This window comes from Ochotona curzoniae, unplaced genomic scaffold, assembly GCF_017591425.1.
Source record: "Ochotona curzoniae isolate NIBS_2020 unplaced genomic scaffold, NIBS_Ocur_1.0 scaffold_3835, whole genome shotgun sequence".
Classification (NCBI taxonomy): Eukaryota; Metazoa; Chordata; class Mammalia; order Lagomorpha; family Ochotonidae; genus Ochotona; species Ochotona curzoniae.
In genome coordinates this window covers 21403458-21426547 of record NW_024467114.1, presented here as the reverse complement: position 1 = coordinate 21426547, position 23090 = coordinate 21403458, and the positions used below count along the sequence as shown (strand labels likewise).

At 42.4% G+C, this 23090-nt stretch overlaps 1 protein-coding gene across 2 annotated transcripts in view; it reads left to right on the top strand.

Annotated features, from left to right (window-relative positions):
* Nucleotides 1-6807, top strand: part of BMPER (BMP binding endothelial regulator) — a 231678-nt gene extending 224871 nt beyond the window's left edge. The window contains exon 16 of one of the 2 annotated variants that reach the window (XM_040964857.1): nt 6526-6807. In XM_040964857.1, the coding sequence (XP_040820791.1) occupies nt 6526-6707 (182 nt within the window). In that variant the 3' untranslated portion in view covers nt 6708-6807. The remainder of the gene's footprint in view (nt 1-6525) is intronic. The other variant, XM_040964855.1, reaches the window with a different exon arrangement.
* The last annotated feature ends 16283 nt before the right edge of the window (nt 6808-23090 follow it).

Below are 23090 nucleotides of genomic sequence, written 5' to 3'. Positions count from 1 at the left end.
AAAAAATCTTAATTTTCATTGATTCAAAAGGCATAGAAACAACAACAGAGAGAGAGATCTTCCGTTCACTGGTTCACTTCCACAAATGCCAGGCTTGGGCCAAACAGATGCCAGGAGTCCAGGACGTAGTCTTCCATCATTTGAGGCTGCAATGGGAAGTGGAGCTGGTACCAGGCTCCAAGCCCTCTGATAGGGGATATTGGCATCTCTTGGGTGGGTTAAGCTCTGTGCCAAATGCCTGCCGCCCAGTTTTTATTAAAATATTGAGATAAATGAATACTTTGAAAATACACATTGAATCACACTTGGGTTTTTAAATTATCTTTCCTTTTATAAGTTTGAGGTTCACAGAGAGAAAAAGAGGGTTCAAATGTATTAATTCACCTGGATTTTGTATAAAATCAAAGGAAATTTTATCAGAGATGGGCAGCTAAACTCCAGTTAGGATACCCATGTGACATACTGAAGTGCAGTGGTTTGAATCCTGCTTGCACTCAGAATTCACACACACTGGAAGGCAACAGGTAATGGATTCAGTGAGAACCTCCCTTCCATGTGTATAGGAGCCCTGAAATGGGTCGGCATCTCTGGTCTCAGCTGATCTCAGCCATAACTATAGTAAGCATTTGGAAAGTGAGTTCATGGATAGGAGCTCTCTCTCTCTCTCTCTCTCTCTCTCTCTCTCTCTTTTCTGTCTGCTGTTGCTCCATCTCTCTGCCACTGAAATAAATAAATTAATTAATGGGTTATAAAACACCTTGTGATGTCATGTCACACCTTAAAATCTTCCAAAACTTTCCTTTGCCAAGGCTTGTGGAGTCATTTATAAGCTCTACCTGCTTCTGTATCTTATTCTCTAGCTATTCCCCTCCTCAAATTCCATGCTGCTATCCACTTCCCAAGTCAAGACTCCTACATTCCCTGGTGAAACTGCAGTCCTGTTACTCTGCCTGAAAAGGCCTTCCTGCTGTGTCTGACCGATTTCCACTCACCTTCTAAGACTTGGGATCTAATATATCTTCATTTTATTATGAACATGTTTGCATGTCAGTTTCTCTTATTTTACTGGAAACTCAATCTCCTATGGGAGAGCAGAGCCACTCGTTGACTCATATTTCATTTTCTCCAATTTAGAAGACTACCATGTCTACAGTAGGTGCTAAGTAGAGGTTTCTTGAATTAGAGTTGAGCTGATATTTATATGATGAACAAGAATGCTGGAGAGATTGGCTTTTCCTAGTGGTACTTCATTTTCTGTAGTCTACTTTCTACCCACAGAATGTGAGGGACAAGTCAGTGCTTAATAAGCAAAAGGTCAGATACCACAGATGATAGCACTAGAAGAAGGAATTGAGGGATCAGAGAAAGGAGAAGATTGAGAGTTTATGTATTCAGAGTGTCAAAGGATAAGAAGGAATACAGCATGAAAGAAGGACTTCTGCTCAGGGGTTTTTGTACTAGAAGGGATCCTAGAAAAATTTGAAAGGGAGCCCAGTGTCTAGAGGGTGAGTTGAATTGAAAGAGGCATTCTGGAAGCAACAGGGTGGAAAATGAAGTTGAGACCAGCCAAATGGAATTCATACCAGGAAATGAAATGATGGATTACATGTCATTAAGATGAAATCATCCTCCGATAGGCATTTATTGAGCTGGGCTTCTGTGCTTGGCCCGCAGGAACCCAAGTTTCAGGAGTTTCTTCTTTAACTGGAGGTGCTGGCCATGGTGACCCCCTAAAGCATAGAAAGTCTACAGTGATAACAGGTTCCATTGCAGATGGAGGGATGGGGTTAAGGAGTTGGTGTCTTTTAAAATATCGTCAGGGGACTCATGAGTGACTCTAAGAACTGCGGCTAGGGGATTTCAACACGTAATAGATAGATAGCTACAACCTGAAAAGTACCCTGTGATGTTGGGGAGGGAAGGACATCCTGGGGACATCTAGGAAATGTCTTGAAGGATATGACATTCTAGTTAAGAAACAAAGCGAATAGATTGAGTGAAGAGTCAGGTTGGGATCAGTCAAAAGTAAAAGGAAGGGAGGTAGGGAGGAAGGAAAAAAGAAGGAAGGGAGGAAGGAGGGAAATAAGGAAGGGATGGAGAAAGAGAGAGAGGGAGTGAGGGAAAAGGAATAAGGGATGGAGGGAGGGAAGAGAAAAGGAAAAGGAAGGAAGGAACATGATGTAGAATTATCCAGGAGCCATGTAAACATTTAATGCCAGGGATTAGCAAAACAACCCAAGACAGAGAGGATTTTTCCAAGAGTCAGTGAAGAGCCAGAATTGTCCTGTGTCATAGTGAAAATGGAGGAAAAGACTTTAGATTCTCCAGATAGTGGTCTTGAAGAGATGGGGAGTTTCTGACATGCCAGTGGATACATTATGGTCATTAGTGAAAACTGTAGAGGGAATGACTTCAGTAATGTGTGTGTGTGTGTGTGTGTGTGTGTGTGTGTGTGTGTGTGTGTGTATGTGTGTGTGCGCACGCGTATGTGTAAGGGTGAAAGAAAGACTGAAATCATAGTTCATGGGTTAAGGAAGAATGAGGTAAAATGACAGTTTTTCTAGGAAAGTTGGAGGCATCGGGAAGAAGAATTCTAATAGCTTAGGGAATGTTATTTGCACAACAAAGAAGGAAGAAAATTAATGTACAAGTAAAAGAACAAGTAGTAGAGCAGGTGCTTGGCTGAGAGGGAGCAGATAACAGAAAGGGCAGGTCAAGAAAGGGTTTAGATGAGAAGGAGAGAGCTAAGAAGGCTTATGCGGATGACCTAAGCTAGCACTGGGTCATCTGGGGCTGAGGGAGTAGTCAAAAATGACCAGAAACTAGGAATTTACGTTGTGTACTCTGTGACTCTCAGTTGCCCCATTCGCTAAAAAGGAATAAATCTCTACAAATACTGAAGCATGAATGTGAGAGCTATGCTATGTATAGGACCAAATCTCAATCCTACTGCCAGTTAGAATCACTGTTATGGGACAAGGAGGAAGGGATAAGATTTCTATTTAGCTGTTACAGATATGCTAGTGCCACCCTCAGAAGTTTTATTTTACTTGGTTTGGAGTGGGATTGGGGCATCAGAAAGTTCCCCAGTGATTCTGACCCCAGCTGTGATCGTCATTGGTCTGCAGAAGCATCACAAAACATGGGTGTATGTATTAGGTGTTGGTATGATGCCCAGCCAGACGGACCAAAAAGCATTAGGCATGTGCAATGTCTAAGTCTTCTGTTAGTCACTCAAAGAGCTTTGAAAGCGTCAGTGAAAAGCCATGAGATTATCTCTGAGAAGCATCAGTTGGAAGACTTAAAGTAAGAATTAGGTGATGTTCCCCCTCTTCCCCTGCCCCAGTTATCCATCTGTTTAATCACCCGGTAGTCCTTTTGAGTATCTGCTGCATGTTAAACATCATGCCACTACTGAGAACGAAGAAATAGAACAGTCTCAGTTTATTTTAGTTGGGATGGTAGAAAAAAATTGAAGGAAACTGATGATGTAATTTTGTGTTGTAAATGCAGTAATGGAGGTATTATATTATATTATATTATAGCATTATATTATAATGGAGCAGCTATATTCTAAGTCTACAGTCAAGCAACCTCCCATTTGTCACTGAGAGGTAGGGCCAAAAGTCAGGAACTGCATTTAAATGAGCAGAGTGGGAGATGAATGGTGCGGCACTCATCAAGCTAGAAAATTATACTAGATGAAGGTGGACAAATCTTTAGGAATGACTTGGCTATCGGAGGTTCCCTTGAAGCCTGAAGGATAGAATTACATCGTGAATAGTTCTTAGACATCCTGATGAAGTTGCATTGTGGAGGTCATGTTAGAGAGTGCAGTACTACAGAGAAGGAATCATTCTGTGAATCATCAGCTGCGCGTGTTGGGAACCAGGTACACACCTACTGATGGAAGTAGGTCAATTACTTTGAAAGGTCTTATTTCCTTAACAAAGAAGTCTTAGTGTCATAAGTGTATAACAGACCTGTTGTTATTACCCTGAGCCTGACAATAAAACTAGGGTTAGCTATCAGCAGAGACAGAGATGGCATCATAGCAAGGGCTAAGAGAAATGGCCTTTGCTTGAAGAAGTATTGGCCCACATGGTGACCCACGAGGAGAGATCTCAAGCAAGCATTGACAGCCTCACATTTTTCACTCTGTTCTCCTGCTGGCATACACTGCTCCCCCGAGATTCCCCTTATGTCATTTGTGGATGTCCATGTGGAGCGTGGTCCAGGGCAGGGTGTAGAAGCTGAGAGTGCATGCAGGAGACGCAAATGGAAGCTGGTCCCCACTGGGTCATGTTTAGGACTTCTTCAAGACTCATTCATTTACTAAGCAGATGCTGAGTACTGGCCTCCATACCTAATCCCCTCTAGGCTGCCAGAAAAGGTGCTAGATTCCAGTGAAGTAGGCCAGATGGAACCCTACCCTTGGGGTATTAGAGGAGACCGTTAATATTATGTATTGATTTATATAAATTAGAAAAACAAGGAAAAGAGCTTTCTGGTAGGAAATGTGGAGCTGCTGTTTTGCGTAGGATATCTCCTTTGAGAAGACACCTCAATTGAGGGAGGGGCTGGATATAGGGATCAAAAGGTTATACTTGATGTTTCAGTATAATAGGAAATTATTTACTGGTAACCCAGCCTTCTGGTGTATCAGACTGGTGACCATGTTCTCCTCCCACAAGGTCTTGAACAATGTAGTGTCTTTGTTCAGAGCAGGTTGATAGTGACAACTGCTAATTCAGTTAACAACTGGGGCAAGGACAAACACGTATACCAGTGCTGAATATGAATTTTCTGGTAGGAAAATGTTCATTATAGAACCAAATTTTTTTGAAATGTATACTGTTTTTCCAGAATTCTTGATGTCATATAGCTCAGTTTGTTGACCCAGAGTGAAGTAAACCTAGTTGAGAACAGATAAAATTATATTACTTGTGGCTACTTAGAATTATAATTCAGTAAAAATGCAAGCAAAAGCAGGCCTTGAATATTTCCTCCAAGGTTTTTATGCAATAGTGGCCAACCATATTAAAAGCTAAAAATTCCAAGGGATGATAAATGTGTCATTTGCTTGTCAGAAATTATGATTGATACTAATAAGAGTTATACTATCTGATAGGTAAGAAAGGGGGCGTGGGTACTGTTAGGCAATTTTGGGGAAGTGGGGGACATTGACAAATGGTTAGGAAAAGCTGGAGAACTGCAGTTTGTCCCAGACAGAAGGTCAGTTCGCACCTGGAAAAGGAGTGCAGGCAGCTAGTTCAACATGTAGCTATCTAAAATCTGGGTTCACGAAGACTTTCTGATCTTATTAAATGCCTCAAACCTATAGTTTCCTAATTCTTTTTCTCCTTGACAATTTTCTACCAAGAAGCAGGAATTCGTGAGAAGTAGTTGAATCCTTTTCAGACTGGATTCCTCTTTTCTCATTTGTTTAAAGCGACAGTAACAGATTTTGAAATACCTTCATAGAATTGATTTTATGGTTAGTATTAATGTACTCTTAGTAACAAAAAATGGTCGAACACATTCTGTGGTAACTAAATATGCATTTAAGTGTTTAGTATGATGTTATTCTCAATATAATATGAGTACAGATATTCTATAAACTGCACAAACAGCAGTAGAGGTATATTATGCTCTTACTGATCCTCCACTCTTGGTAGCTTCTATTTGGAGCAAATTCAGTAGAAGCATGGACTGTTCTTGGTGCTTGTGGAAAGTGCCTCTCTGAATCCCTACCTGTGTCAGAGTTTGTATTCATGAGAAGGAACCACTTAGGGCGTAACTAAGGTGGAAAAGTCTGTGTATCACAGAACTTTCGGAACATTTGTGCTATTGTATTCTAAGAAATATTTTCATGAATTTATAGGAACTCCCATCAAAATTATTTTAGCCCCAAGTTAACAAAGATGCAAGAATTATTTGTGGCTTCCCTAATATTGCCATCATTTTCTCTAGCCAGTCAACCCAGATACCCTCCCCTTGGTCACCCATTTGCTTATTTTTGTTGTTGTTGTTTTGTTTTATTTTTCCTGGCTCTTCCTCACTAACTCTGACTTGCCTCTTATGGATTCCTTCAACAGATGATCATTTTGATTAAAACATGTCACACATTTTCAACATGCTCATTAGATGTGTTTTCCCTGTGTATTGTAATTTCATGTATTTAAATACTGCTGTAGGTGCACAAAGCATTTCTATTTCTTGTAGTTCCGTGGGTTTAGTCTTGCATACTGTTCCTATTAACTGAATAGGTGTATAGATTTCTCCATAGCTTTAAAATTGTTGGATGTATTTTGTCTAGAAATAGAAGCTTGTATTATTGTTTTTGCTCTGGAGCTCTGGAGACCTTTGGGTCCGAGTGTTGAAGGAATGTTAAGCATTTTTATTCTGTTGCTGAAGTGCATATCTGAACCCGTGCCCAGGAGAGGTCATGTCAGGAGTTTGCAACGATGGCTTTGGGTTGAGGATGAAATAACACATCACACATCTGTCTCTTCCTTTTTTCAGCCACCCAATGCAAGCATGGTGCAGTTTATGATACGTGTGGCCCAGGATGCATCAAGACCTGTGACAACTGGAATGAGATTGGTCCTTGCAACAAGCCCTGCGTTGCTGGCTGCCACTGTCCAGCCAACTTGGTCCTTCACAAGGGAAGGTGCATCAAGCCAGTGCTCTGTCCTCAGCGGTGACCTCTGTCCTGGCCCATAAGACTTTGAAGCCCGATGTTCTTGACACTAAAGTGGAAGCGCCAATGGAGGACTGCAGTATTTGTGTGCCTGATTCTGCAAATCCACTCACACAGAGACAGTGTGTGTGTGTGTGTGTGTGTGTGTGTGTGTGTGTGTGTAGATATATAGATATATTCAGAAACATTTCATCATTTATATAAACTATAGGTGGACTATTATATGTATATTTTTTGCTATGACGTGTATTATTTCTAGGATTCTAATCTGCCAGCCATTGGATACGTTGTATAAATACCCCAGGTGTTTGTAATTTAATACTGCGGCATGCAGACCTATTAGATGGCTTTCACATCACACACATTTGTCATTTTAAAGGAAATTTTCTAAGAACCCTCAATTGCCTGCCTGCATTAATTTTAGCTTTGAGTCAGGATTTGTAATTGAGTGGGAAATGTGTTTCTCTGGAGAAGGGTACATTTATCTAGGGGCATTTCGTGTTTCCAAAGGAAGGAATGCATGCCTGAGATGGTGGGAGACTGGTGACAGGCCTTAATGGTGCATGCAAAGCAAGGGACAGGCTGTAAGACTTTACTGGGTCATAGTCTGATATTATTTTCAAAGCCGATTGGCGAGTTGCCAGGAAATATATGTCATTAAGGCATAACCAAAGAATCTAGTGATTTCTTGCCATCTTAGCATTTTCCCTGAGTCTCCTAATTATGTATGTGTGTATGATGGATGTGATCATTTATGTGTCATGCGTTGAGATTAAGGGGTGGGTGTGCGTGTGTGAGACATGTTAATTTTATTACACATGAGAAGATATTTGGAGAACCTGATGCACAATATATGAAGACATATCCATTTCTTTAAATTTCAGAGCAATTTGGAATGGGAAAGTCCAATAAGTTGATCTCAGCCCTCTACATTTTGTGATTATCATGTAAAAAAAAAAAAAGAAAAGAAAAAAAGCCTTTCCTTTAGAAATTTCCAGAGGATTCTTGTCCAGTGTGATTTGGAGACCAAAAAATAGATCATCACTGTTAAGCAGGAATAAAGCCTTTATTGACCAGCCAATGTCATGTGAGCCCAAAGAGTGGTCCATGTACTTGCTCTCATTTATTGATAATTTAATACTAGTTACCATGTGATTTTTCCTGACTTTTTGTTTTCAGTTGAATAAGTGAAAATGCCAACAAGAACAAAACCCACTGATGTTGAACAGGACGTTCCGCATTGTAGCTAATAAAGGGCTTATGATTTAAAACAATGCGTTTTCTCTTTCAAAATGTTCTTTATAAGTCACAGTTTTTAAATTAGCTATAACTACTTCAGCTAGTTGATTTTTACCAGTTTGTTTATGTATGATTTATTGAACCTGTAACCTGTAACACGGTAGAAAAAGAATTTCAGCTGCCTTTGCCTATTTGACAATTGTATTCTATGTGCATATATACTCATAACAGCTGAAGTACTCCTTTTCTTTCTTCTTTTTTTCCCCTTGTTTCCCAGACCCTCCCTAGTTGTTAAGTAAACTGCATAAAGTGCAGAGTGGAATAGTGACTGACTGGGGTGGCAGGATGGATGCTTCCCCTTGGGCATTGTGGTTCATGGATTCTTGCCACTCCCTCTATCGGGGGCTCTTGGTAATCAGGTTTCTGCTTAAGTGCCACACTTGCAAAGAAGAGTGTGTGATTAAAATGCTTTGGGTTCTAGGTGTCTGACCTTGCCTGCATTGTTTAAGTGTTATGGGGTCTCACATTTGTATATGTGTCACACAAAAATATTGTATATGTTGCTTGGCTGTGAACTGTGATACTTGGGGTTTGGAAACACTTTCACACTTGCCTTCTTACACATTCCTTGCTCTGCTCAGAAAGAAGAGTATGCAGTGGACCTGTTGGCTTCCTTTTTAAAATGAATAGATTCCTAGGAACCAGCATCATGCCATGATGGAATAAGTCACCACCTTCCACACTAATATCCCACATGAATGCAAATACAAGTCCCAGTTGTTCCACATCCAGCTCCCTGCTCGTGTGTCCAGGAGAGCAGCAGGAGATGATTCCAGTGCTTGGGGCCCTGCTGCCCACCAAGGAGACCTAGATGGAAGCTTCAGCCTTGACACAGCCCTAGCTGATGCAGCCATCTGGGAGAGTGAACCAGAGGATACAAGGTCTGTCTCTCCTTTTTATTTTCTCTGTAACTCTGCCATTCAGACACATAAGTAAATCTTTTAAAAAGGAGTAGACTCCTTTAGATTAGCTTTGAGTTACTGGCCTTTCCTTTCTGTGAAGGAGGAGGACGGTAGGAAGGAAATGATTCAGAAAGGAAAATTGTGGGTGGCTATTTGCTGCCTGTGATTCATCCCGAAACTGAGTAAGTCTTCCTGATAAGGCCAAGCGGCCCCTTCCTTGCACAACACTTTCATCAGCGCCAGACATGGTAGGTGAGTGAGCAAGGCTTTTCTGGATGCAACAGTTTCTATCACTGTGGGCGACTGGCTTATAAGTTTGTGTGACATACTTTGATATAAGTTTGTATGACATTCTTCGGTTGCGTGTTAATTTAATCTCTGGATGCTTCTCACTCACCCAAGAAGACAGGGAAGAAGGGGCAGCAGAGATGTACTTGTGTTTGTCTATGAATCCCAACAGGTAGTCATCTGATGGGGCGGGGGAGTCAGGAATCATTCATCTGCATCATGTCTTGATGGAACCATGGGGTTCACTGGCTGTTTCAGCCACAGAGGTCTTGTACTGTTTGCTTGGGTTTTCAAAACCAAATGCCTGCAGCTGAAATTAAAAAAAAAAAGAAAGAAAGAAACCTACTTTCCCCGTAATATACATAATCTAGGTTGGTAATGAACTTTGGTTCCATGGTTTACCCAGCATTGAAAGCTGGGTTGATCTCACTCCACCTCCATGCAAAGAAGCTCTGCTCTGATTGTGTTCCTAACTATATTGAGTTAGATTAGAAACAAGCACTCTTGATGAAAAGCAAACACAATTACAGAGGTCTTCAAATGAATGTAATGAAAAACTATGCATGATTTCCAGCATTTTTTCAGAAAGACTAACTTTGAATTTTGCTCTTCTAGGAATGTATTCCACAAATTCCAGTGGCACAAAGACGTTGGTATTGAGAGTAAGTTCTTCTCTTCTTCCCTGAGAAAATAGGAATGTTTAAACATCCTCACCTGAAAGTGTTGAGCCAGAAAGAAAATGGCTCCTTGATATTGACAAAAGCAATATCAGTTAAAACTGATACCTTGAAAACCTCCAGTTTTTCAGGTCCAAAGTCTCAGTGGCTCTTGACTTGCTCAGAAGTTCAGAGCATTGGACCACCAACGTAAAAGAGGATACCTTCCAGTAGGAATGGAAAAGGCCCAACGGATGGACCATTTTGACTGGGAAACTTTCTTCCCATGAAATACTTCAGTCCCACAAAAATATGTGGAGAAAATAATATTGTCAACACCTAAAAGTACAGTACCCCAATTAAGAATGATAATTTGGTGGGTAGTCAGTAGGATTTTCTTGAATTAACAAATAGACCAACAAATGCCAAGTTTTCTGGTGGTGACAGACTTGCATAGAATGTATTGAGTTTGAGATTTGTTGAGTTTCCGTTCTTTTTGCACCTTTTGTCACTCACAGTCATCGAGATCTAACACTTATCAAGGACATGAACTGGAAAGCATTCGGGTGTGGGAGACAGAGATTGCCGTGGGGGACAGGCACCAGGATATTTTAATTAGCTATCTTCTCCACACATAACTCTCAGGAGCAAGCAAAAATAGTCGTCACTTGTAAATCCTGAAGCACAAGCCTTTTCAGAACCTGGGATTTAAATTCAAGCAATGACAGCGTTTGAGTGGCTGAGAAGGAATAAACAGGGAAAGAAGCTAATGCTGGAGATTAGGCTGATCCTGAATGAAGAACGCAGACATTTATGCCTCTAAGGGGGTCTCTGGCGTCGGAATCACGACGCTACATGTTCCGTTGACAGAAACACGCCTGAGCTCCATCTTTGCTGGGCTTTCTTTTCAGATTAATTGGGAGCAAGCCAGCTTCAAAAGGGTGATGTGGAGGGAAAAAGATGGGAAATGTATATTTAGAGCTTCGCCTTGAAAAAGTGAGAAGGGTGTTTAGGGTGGGTGGAGAGCAAAGCCCAAAGCAGCAGCAGTGTGTGCCTGTGGCTGCATTATATGCCGCGTGACATAGAAGGAAAGCAGGTAGGTAAAAGCATTGGCCAGAGAGAATGCCAGCCAGTGAGGGTCTTGGGGGATCCTCATAGTCTTGCTAAAGAATCTGAGTTTTGTTTCTAAGGGCAGTATATCCCAAAGAGTTTATGCTGTAGTATATTCAGAAAATCCCAGATGTCTGAGTACTGGAATAAATAGCTAAGGAAGCTTGCGGTCAGAGGTCATCGTTAGATCATCCTAGATCCAGTCCAACTTCATGTGCACAGAGGAATGCTAACTGTTCTGTTACTCATCCCACCCTTCCGCCAGCTACTGCCCAGGGCACTGAGGAAGCGCATGTGGTGGTCTGCAGGTAGATCCACCCCCGGGGGTGGTGGTGGAAGAGAAGCTGGGAAGCCAAGATGTCACCTGACCAGACCATTCCTTCAGAAAGCAGATGACAGTGCAGGCAGGATGTGACTGTCAGAGGAGCCATCAGAGGCCCAGTGCCTGTGTCAGGACGAAGGGGGAAAGTAAGGAGAGAGCTTTGTGACAGACCAGGTGGCGGGTAGGCGGGTTTCTGGTTTGAGTGACTGGATGATGGCAGTGCCAATTGCCCACATGAGAAACTGTCCAGGAAACAGATCATCCAGAATTTTGGTTGTCAATCAAAATGTTTTCTGCTAGGCTGTGACTGCATTAGCCAGACATCCTGAGCACTAAGATTGAGATGTGGTCTTTACTAAGACAATCATAGTGTGGGGTGAATGGCTTGTGATAAACCAGAGGAGCGCACTGCCACCTTTGGAGGCTCAGGAAGCCCAATTTGAGGTTTTTTGTTTGGGAGTATGTCAGAGGATGCTGTTGCTGGATGATCTCAGGAGACTGCTTAGGCTGTCTATGGGGAGCTGAGGTGCATGAGTTTGTGGGTGAGGGTGTAGGAGGGTATGGATGGGACAGTCCAGGGTTTAAGGCACAGGCAGTCGGCAACACAATTAAGGAGAGAAACAAGCAAGTAGTGTGGGTATGCAGGGAACAGTTCTGGCCCTGCTGAGGTGTGACGGATTTCAGGTTTTTGAGAGGTGGCAGTTACAAGGCACACACCTTGCCGGCTTCTCTTGCTTTGTTGTAGAAGCGTACAGGTGAGGTTGGAAGCATTTGAGGTCCGCCTCCTTGTCTGTGGCATCAGGGTGTATTTGCATTTCCTTAATGTATCTTTTGAGCATCCTGAGAGGTGAGGAAGAGGGATAGGATTCCCAGTGGGAATATTCCCTTGGACCTGCAGTGTTGGCTGGGTAGTAAGGAAGCACTCAGCTGCTTTACACAATATCCTTTTCATCACTGCCTTTGGTGACTTGCCTGGTTGAGGGCTGGCAGATGGAGGATGCTCAGGGTCCAAGCAATTGGTCCTGCTAGTGTCACAAGCTCTGGACACGCTTAAAGACCTGAAAACCAAGCTCAGCCAGAGCGTCAGAACAGTTCTGTCTGTGCCATCCACCTTGTGGCAGCCAAGCTTCAGCGTTAAAAATGTACCTAAATTGCTCCACTGTTTACAACTGGAACTTGGCCTAACTCCCTTGAGGGGTGATTCAATCACTGAAATTTTGAGCTTTAAAAAATGTGATGAAACAGTTTCATGTTGGCTCCAAGAGCACAAATGTCATTTGTTATGTTGTCATTTCTACATGTGATTTAAAGCACCACATCCTGAACAGCTCCTTCTGGCTTGGGTATCCAAACAGGCAAACAGGGAGTAGACAGAGGCAGCTAGCTGGCTGGGCTGCATGACAGTGTAAACCTCTGATGTTTAACGTGCTGCTGTCTCCCTCCCACACCCCCTGCCAAGTAGGCAATTTGAAAGATCCTCTCAAATCCATGTGTGCTCCCGTGTCCCTCTGGAAGACATGCAAGACCAGGGGGCCTCTTGTCTTCCTAACCGTGTTCGCTTGTTTTACTTGTTGTCAAAACTGACTGGCTGTGGTAGAAAGCTGGGAGCCAATTAAAAGACAGGCTTCTCCACACAGTCTGCTGTTCCAGCCACACCTCTGGAAGCTCAGGGTGCAGGACAGGCTGTTTTATGGGATGGTATCAGGGCACATCAACACATTGGTGGAAAAAATGGAATTTTAAAAATGCAGGTTGAATGCATTTGGTTCCCTGCTGAATTTGTCACTTGGGATGTCTGCCTCCCGGACTGGAGCGTACGCCTAGGAGGCGGTAGGTGGTAGCTCCAAAGCACAAAAGTTGGGCTCCCTACCACCCAAGTTGGAGATTCAGATTGAGTTCCAGGCTCCCACCTTCTGTCCTACCCAGTCCAGTGTTTCGTGGGCATTTTTTTTTTTCGCACCAAAATGCAATCATCTTTTAATTCCATTGTTGCCTTGAGATACCCTTATATTTCAGAAAAATTTTCAGAGTATCTCAGTAATTTTCATTTCCATGATGCATCCATAGAACTATCTTGATTCCGTCAGTTTCTGAACTGCCTTGAGCAGAATCTGTACCGGCCTGTCATCATGATAAACCACCCACCCAGAGGTCTCTGGAGGTGAATTTAAACCCCAAATCAGGTTTGACCTGCCTCTAATTCACAATAATTCAGGGTGTTCTAGCCTTGGTCTTACTTTGCTTAGCCATGATCTTGGACCACAGAGTGGCTGGGTTGGTTTGATTAAAGATAATAAATGTGGAAGCAGGAAAAGCTTCCCCGTGGAAGTAGGCTTGGCAGCCAAGCTCAGGGCAGTGTGCTGTGACTTCAGTGATGGGTCAGTGTGTGCCCACCAGTTTCTTCATTTTGTTTGAGAATGAAGAGCACCCAAGCAGACACCAGCTTCACTCATATTCTTTCTCCCCCGATTTGCTATTTATTCCCTTTATTTTTACTTTGGAAGCAAATTGTAAAAATGTCAAGAAACAATATGGTACACATGTTGTTAACTTTTTTAGATTACATAAAATTTTTTAGAACTTCCTGTTTCATTGAAATCAAGTTCTAACACGCTGAATTCCAAAATTTGCACTTTGAGTTGATCTCAGCCACACACGTCTTGCATGAAATTTTCCAAAGAACAATTCATTTTCTCTGAAATTGGTTTCCATGATTTATTGCCAATACAGCTAGGTTATTTGAGATATCTGTTTTAGGAGGGAAACAGAATGTTTGTGTAAGCAAAATACCCACACATTATTTATCCTACAGAACTTAATGTTTATTATCTTTATGCTAATAATTCATACAGTTAAAATTTTTCCTATTCTTCCAAGCATAAAGTCACAATTAATATTATTTTTTGCTTTGAAGTAAGAAACCCAGTGAGAGATGTGAGTATGAGTCAAAAGCAAAGATACAGCCGACACAAACATGTGGCTGGTTTCCGATCCTAGGTGTTTCCTGTTGGAATTGGGTGGGTGGGTGGGGCCTTATCTATGTCATCTTCTCACCATGCTTTTTCTATGGACTCTGTGGCCTGACTCATGTTGTTTTCAGGAATGTGTGTGTGTGTGTGTGTGTGTGTGTGTGTGTGTGTGTGTGTGTTTAATGACTCCTGGGAAGAGGGTTGCCTTAACTGAAAGCAGCTACTGAGCTCCATCAGAGCTGAACCTGCCATCATCTGCATGGTGAGGGAAGAGGCAAACTTCTGAAGTGACTGGCTTTGTTACTGCAATGACTCGATGTATGCGCAGGACTGTTTGTTCAGTCCTGAACAGGTGCTCCAGGCAGGAGCTGTCGACCATGGGTCTTGGTGTGTCCTTGCTTTGGGAAGGGTTCCTGCTGGATGTCCAGTGAGGCCAGGCAACTGACCTCCCTGGGGATGGGAAATGGCTTCCCTCACAAACCACAAGGTCTTCATGGTTCTAGCCAAGGAGTCCAGAAGCTGTAATGGATAATTCAGGGGCAACAGCACATCTTCCACTAGGAGAAGGAGATCCTGATATAGCTTTCTGAGATTTCTTACCAAACATAAGAAAAAAATTCATCATGTGAGCTATGCATTTGTGCTACCTTTTCCTCCTACCCACCTTGCAGCTTTGTTGTCTATTTTTTTTTTTTTTTTTTTTTACTTTTCTCTTCAGCCTAGATGGAGTTGGTTCACATTTCTCTCCTGCATCCCCATTCCAAACTGGATGGTTCTCATAGCAGCATTTTTATGTTCTGGTTCTTTCCTGGCACTTTTCAAAAAACATAGCTGACCTGATTCTTGCTCCCTTAAAAACCAATTTGCCAACAATACATTCAGGCTGCTCTGTAGTCTGTGCATCATCAGTATTAAGTACCACATTTTCATCTTAGTATTCCAGCATTTAGCATGCTGAACCTCTGACCTGTTTATACTATGGACATTTGAGTAATTGTATCAAGTTAGAGAGGATCACTTTTATAGGGCAGGTGGACCTGCTGCTGCTTCCGGCAATAAAGGCACAACAGAATCCACTTGGCAGGAGGATGGGCTGTGTTCGTCATAAGCTGTTTGAAACCCTTTTGTGAAACCTCTTTTTAGTTGCAGAGCATTGCTTATACTTTACATGTGATGGCTATAATTTGAAGTTTTCAAAAATTCATCAGTGAAGAAAGTGTTGTTCAACTTTCTCCTCTTTTTATTTCTTAATCCACAGCTTGCTTCTCAAGACGAGGAGTCTCACCATATGAATATAGAAAAATCAGAGAATTGTGTCATGTTTTCCCTTCTAATAGTATTGAGGGCATGTCATCAAAGTCCAAGTGGGAGCCTAGACCTTAATTGCAACTCTTAAAGATAATACAGTTCCAGCAGATGGTTGTTCATCAACCAAGCATGGCACATACATTTTTATTCCCAAAGCAACATGGCTTGTCTCTCTAGCCAACATCCGGTGATCTTGGGTTATTGTATTCTGTACTGAGGATTGTGAGGTCATTCTCCACCTCTGTTGGAAAGGAGACAGGAGCCTGGTGCAATGTCTCCATTGACTCCTCTTTCCTCACAAATACTGGCATCCTATCTATATGAGCACCAGTTTGTGTCCTGCTGCTCCACTCCCCATCAGCTCTCTGCTTGTGGCTTGGGAAAGCAGTAGAAGATGGCCCAAAGCCTTGGGACTCTCACCTACATGGGAGACCTGGAAGAGGCTCCTGGCTTCAGATTGGCTTGACTCTGGGTTGTGGCCATATGGGGAGTGAACTGGCAGATGGAAGCCATTTTTCTCTGTCTCCCCTTTTCTCTGTAAATCTGCCTTTCCAATAAAAGTAAATAATAAATGTTTTACAGAAAAAAGACACTAGGCAGATCTGCTGGAAAGCTGATTCATTCTATACTCCCCTCTTGACCTTGCTCGCGGGGAGGATAGGCCACATGAGAAGACAGGACTTATTCCAATTGCCCAAGATCATCCCTGTAGCATCATAAGAACAATCTAAAAGTTAAAGCAAAATGAACCACCCTCACACAAATGACAACACAGATTCACTATTCCTTTAGGAACCCTTTGAATAGAATTTTATGTTCCTTTTGACCTTTTCTTTGAGACACAGAAATTCTTGAACATAAAAATATAGTGAACCAGCTCAAGCTGCTTGTCAACTTGCAGAATGGAAACCTCAGCTTACTACAAATTGGTCTAATTAAGCCTTATTAAAATTGCTACCCCGGGGTGAATTTTTATCCCTCACACAAAGGATGACATTGCAGATTCCCACATTCAAAGCAGGCGAGTCTGATGCTTTTATGGGTAGATTGTCCAAATGAGGATAGCAAATGTGCCATGGAAAGCATCCTTGAAGCACATGGGACTGTGTAACTGCTCAGTAATTGCAGTTCTCCTTTGACCACATTAAATGGAAATGAAAACAAAAACCATGCCCATCTTTGCAGTGACTCAGAAATGCAGGCTTGGACTGTGAGTCAGGGCCAGGGATTGTCAGGGGGACCTGAGAAGTGCCTTGGAAACAAAGGTCTTCATCCTCCCCACCTCCTCCAGCTCACCTATCTCACTTTTCCTTTCTCCAATACCGAAACCTCAGGAAGGATCCTCATGAAGGAGAAAGTCTTTCTCTGCCAAGTGTGGCCATGCCGCTCTCTGACAATAAGGCTTCATTCTGCTATCATTGTTCACTATGCTTTGGAGACACAGTAACTGCTGGAGGTAGGATAAAGGGAAGAGAACCTGGATGAACCGTCATCAGAAGGGCCAGGCAGGCTTTTTCTCTTTCCGTGTTCATTGCATTCTCTGGCTTTTCTTGAGCACTAGGAGGAAGTACCCACCAAAGCAACAGTAGGAGATGGAGAAGTGTTGTACTGGGGGAGTCTGTGAATGTCGGAATGTCTGACACACCCCTAAACAGTTATCTTTGAAGATAAGAAAACCGGTCACCTGCCTCCCTGCCATCTCCATTTAGACATCCAACGGACAGCTCAAAATTGCCTGCGCTCTAAGCTAAGCTCTCGAAATTTTCTGAGTTTTGAGTTTCCTTTGGAAAGGGAAGCTAAGGGTTATTCATGAGAATGAAAAGCATAGAATGGAAAAAGGAAAATTCAACCTAAGGGAGTATAATTGAGCCAATCACTTGGGGGTTCAGTGCCAATGAACATTCTTTGAAGAGCTGTGTAGATTGGTCATCAGAATTCTTCAGCTATTCCAACCCCTCATTGGTTAAATGTTACCCCAAAAGCATTCACTTTCCACATCTTTCAAGGCTCATTCAGGTACTGAATTTGTTGAGTGGGCTCTTGCAAGACCCCTCACAGAGGTACTGAGGAGGCTGGGGCCAATGAGATGCAAGCCGAAGAGATGCAGAGTGCAGGAGAAGCCAGCTGCAATCAGGCCACACCCACAGCAGGTTGTTGCCCCAGCAACTGCTGTAAGAGAAAGGTGGGTGGAAAAACACGAACAAATGTAATACCTAGGAACGACCCTTGGCTCTGCCCATTCTCTGCACCTCACATTCCACCCAGTAATCACTTCAATTAACTGTAATATGTTCTGAAGCTGAACATCTGTTGTCATCCCCAAGGCTACTGCCCTGGTCCGCACTCACTGTCTGCTCTCAGGATTATGGCAATAGTTTGCTCATGGAACTCCTTGGTCACCCTGTTTCCATTTACTTTCTCCAACTACATGCCTCGTGCACACTCACCAGGCTGCGCATTCTGAAATACTGAAATTCTCTTCCCATGATCACTACAGTGAACAGAATCACGCAGTTAACAGAAAAATAAAATCGGAGTAGAATAGAGGTGGGAGGGGCTACCTGCAGCTCCCTGGCTTTCTCCATGGACATCTTCAGGACCCTCTCTTAGGATGTTTTTGTTGTTACTGTTTAGTACATCCTTTTTTAATACCCAAAACTTGGATAGTGCTTTGTGGTTGTTTTGGCTCTTGTTAATTCAAAGCATCCCTCCCTACTTCTGGTGTTGTGAGCAGGGATCTAGTAGCCAGTGCCAACAGCGTGGGATGTGCCATCGGAGGAAGCTGGCTTGCTAGTCCAAGTTCTCCATTAACACCCAGTGTGACCTTGAACAAGTTGCCTAATCTTTCTGAACCCCTGTTTCATGGGCTGTAAAATGAAGACAATCCATCCTCATTAAATTGCTGTGAGAATTTTAATGAGATTGGATAACTGCCACCCCTCTCCCCTGCCCTTTATAAAAATAGATGGGCCACTTATGAATTAGGTGCTTTAAAGTCTGAGGCAGATTCTGTTGTCATTTCCAAAAGATGAAACCTGGCAAGTGTGTACCCACACAGCCTTGGCTCTCTCTCGCTTGCTCGCTCTTGCTCTCTCTCTCACGCACACACACCCTCATGTGAACTTGGGTGGATGAATCTACATGTGGGGGCAGGGAATCAGAAATGCTTAGATGTCCCAACTTTTCTCCCCTTGCTGTTTTCTTGGGAACGTCTGAGTCAAGAGAGGCACACAGAAGTCATGGATCCCTATCAAAAGTAAAAAGTGAAAATCCTGGCTACAGGAATGAGTCTTTTTGTTTGTTCGTTTGTGTTTGTTTGTCAGAGTGTATTTTTTACCTCCAGGTAAATCATTTGATAGCATTCTTAGGGCCACATGGTGTGTGTCATATGGGGATACCCTCACCCCTCACAAATAGGGTTCAAGAGGTAGAATGACTTGGCCAAATGTACACAGCTAGTTAATGGCAAAGCTAGGAATTGACAAGTGCATATGTGACCTGTGCTGTGATGTGACACATTAAACTCCCTGTTGCAACTCTGGAGTCTGGTATTGCGTGTCAGCTTGAGTCCAGACTCTTGTATTTCTCATCCAACTTCGTGCTAATGGCATGTGATACCAGCAGAGGGCGACCCCTGCTACCTAAAGGAGAGACCAGGATGGGGTTCTGGGCTCCTGGCTTTTTCCTTGCCCAGACCTCACTATTGTGGCCAACTGGGGAGTGAAACAGCACATAGAAGATTCTCTTTTTCTCTTTCCAACATAAATATGTCATACACAAAGAAGACCATTTGATTTCGTGGATTTTCTTCCAGACCTTGGAGCCATAGCAGTATAATCATAAAACAATATATTCTACCAAACTTAAGCCTCCTGTTTGTTAACTGAGGGAGGGGAAGGGCGAGGAATGGTTTAGGACATCAACAGCAAGACAGTCAAGGGACCCTAGAATGTGGACGCTGAAGCAGAAGCAGGAAGGGTTGGCTCCATGGGACTTGGGGACACTGCAATTGGTGAGGTAGAGGAGGAGTGACCAAGAAAAGACATCAGAAACACACTGTGCTTTCTTCAAGCCTCTTTTAGATAGGATATTGCCTAACTGCCCTGCCCTCAGTGACTCAGTGGGTGGGTTTCCAGCTAAGGCACCCAGGACGTGGGGCTGAAAGGACTGCTGGAGGTCCATGAGAGAGCTGTGGAAGGCACTTGTTCTTATTGGGTAACATTGGTTTTCTTACAGTTCTGGAAATTTAGAGCCCAGAGCCAAATGTTGGCAGAGTTGTTTTCCATTGAGATCTCTCTCTTTCTCCCTCTCTTTGTTGCCTACGACCCTCCTCTCACTGCTGCTTCTAACGCTATCCCTTTGGTGTTTGTGTGTGCTGATCCTCTCTCCTTAGAACATCAATCACATTGGATTATAATATCCATTATAATCACTTAAAGACCGGTGGGATGCTCCCTGTTACTGCTGGTTGGGTAAGTCTATGTCCCCACTCTGTGTTCAGTGACACTCTGGCAGGTAAGGACCTGATTATTACTGGTGAGCAGAAGTTGAGGTGTCCCTTTGGGGTTCTGCTGGTAGTACCCTGGATGAGAGAAGAACAATCTTGATTATTCTTCCTGCCTTTCCGTAGGGCAGGAGAGTTGCTTCTTATCACACTCCAGTGGTGAGGAAGGTCTGATCCGTGCATGGGTTCAGACACCACTCCAGTAGGTAAGCTGGGGTACCTCATTTACAGGCTGTGTAGACTTCACATTTGGTCTTTGATGAGAGTATGGGACTGACACTCCATTTTCCATGGGACTTTCCTGGAATGGGACAATTAAATTTGATGTCTTATTGCCCCCTTCTTATTCCAGGCTAAGGAGGGAAGATGCTTCTTTGGAACTTTTTTTCTGTTTGCATGGGCATATTAGAATTTCCAATTATTTCATCCATCAATGGAGAATATGAAGCAAGATAGAAAACTCAGAGAACTTTCCATTTTCTCATTTATGGGTCCCTATATTTTTATCTCCATGTTTTGAGTTTTCTTGCTGTTTAACTCTCATTCTCAGTTCTCCTAGTACTTTTACAGTTCTAGTTTTTAAATGTTTAATCTGCCTGGAGTCCAGTCTAATTTACAAAGTTGCTTAACCAACTGTTTTTGACAAATGTCAGATCGACTTACCAAGCGTAATAGAAAATCTTGTTGCTTGTTGGTTATAGTTGCATTGAATTTTGTGAATTTGTTCAATGATTGGCCCTATTTTTGTAAATAAGGAAATTGAGTCTAAGATAATGAAATGAATTTATACTATTCTTAATGTTTAACATAACTTCTCACCCACTTCTTTGGTTTCAAAAATATGCTTTCATGTGTTTAATCTGTCAATGCTTTGTATGCAAGTATCTCATTTAGTCTTCTCGATAACCCTGAGTAATAACATTTTTATTTTACTAATAAGAAAATTAATTACGTTGCCTATCGTTATATGCTAATTAGCAGCTGAATTGGGTTCATAATTTAAATATTTTGACATTTAGTCAAAATTGTTTTTGCATGTTCAGGAGCCAGAAAAATTTTTCCTCACAGGATTATAGACTGCGCGGAATCTGCTGAAATCAGAAAAATAAATCTTTCTATATGTCTATATATCTCTCACTAGGAACATGAAAATTCTTTGGAAAGATATATTCTCAACATAATTCTTTGTTATATATTTGTTACAGTGAAATTTTGTGATGACTTGTCGGTTCTGTTCTCTTAGAAGGAATAAAAAAACCCAACATGGGCAACTCAAACCAAGGAAATATGAACACAAAGACGTTTAAAATAACAGTCAAAATGTCATTTAAATTTTTCCCTAATTGTGAAATTATTACTTAAAAATAATTTTGGTCCAGAAATTTGTAGTTCTCCTTTCCAAGTAGGTGAACTGAGCCTAAAGAAGAAGCTAAATGAAATAGAAAGAACCAAAGTATTTCTGAAATACTCTGTCATCTTCTTCCTACTTTCTAGACCAGGAGAAATTTGGGAGTGAAAGAACGTGAGCTTATTAGCCCAAGGCTCATGAAAACAATTTGCAAAAGAAATTTAATCACAAAACAACAATAAAATTAGGAGTTTGAGTAGTGAGGAAAGGCAGAAGAGAAGATCCTGTACACTCTTAGACATGAGGTTGGATCCGGGCAATAGGCTAGGAGATCCTTCAGCCTGAAAGTCATGCAAGGTCTGGACAAAATTAAGGGAGTTGTGCATCCTTCCTACAGGTGCCACAATGACTCAGTTGATGCTAACAGTGCTTGAATTCTCCCAGTCCAGGTTGATACCATGCAGAGGCCTGGGACTTTGCCCTGCACAGGAGTGTGTCAGTTATCCACTACTGTGTAACAACATACTGCAAACCTTAATGACCTCAAACAATGACTTACGCTTTCTCTTACAGGTGCTACAATCAAGTTGTCAGATAGGATTGCTATCAACCTCTAGGTCCAGCCTGGGGGATATCTGTTCCAAGGATATGGTTGGGCAGCATGTGTCTCCTCAAGGGCTGTGGCACTGAGAACCCCTGCTGTGAGGCTGTGCCTTTGTTCCGCAGGTCTCTTCAAAGGGCAGCTCATGACTTGGTAAAATTTGCTCCATGAGAGGGAGCAAGAAAAAGAGAAGACAAGAAAAGAGTGGACAACAGTCTTAAAGTTTTTAACTATTTGAAAGAGAGAGAGAAAGATTGTATCCACTGATCTGCTCCCAAAATACCTAACAGTAGTACGACAATCCAAAATACCTAACAGTAGTACGACAATCCAAAATACCTAACAGTAGTATGACAACTTGAGCTGGGTTAAGTTGAAGCCAAGAGCCAGGAACTCAGCCTAGATCTCCTGCATGGGTGTCAGGGACACCATTTCTTGAGCTTTGTAGGGCACACATCAGCAGGAAGCAGGATTGGAAGCCAAAGTTGGAATCCAACCCATGCATTCACCAGAGGAGGAGACTGCATCCTATGATGCAGGAAGACCAATCTGTGATTTCACCTGCAGCATCATAGCACCAGTCCCAAGGAGCTTTTTTTCAAATGCAATTTGCAAGAGACTTTTATTAATTAGTTTATTGTAACCTAACAGAGGTTACAGAGTACTTACTGGATATATTTTGTATGTTAGAGGACGATATATTTGTATGAACCAGGAAGTGGATCCTTACCTGACACCAAATACTCTGATGTATGATCCTGATCTTCCCAGCCACCCAAAGCATGAGGAATTAAGTTTTTTTTTAAAAATATATAAGCCACCTGGCTTATGGTATTTTGTTATAGCAGTTAGAATGGACTAAGAAAGTGATACTGAGAAATGAAAGTATTGCTATAACAAATACTTAAAATATGGAAATGATTTTGGGCCAGATGATGCGTAGAGGCAGAAAAGTTTGAAGTGATGGCTAGACAAAGGTCCAATTCATACAGCGAGTGAACCGGAAAGGCCACTCTTTCTCCCCATGGAGTGGAATGTCCTCCCCGAGCTGGCACTCCTGCCCCAGTCTGTTGTAGAGCT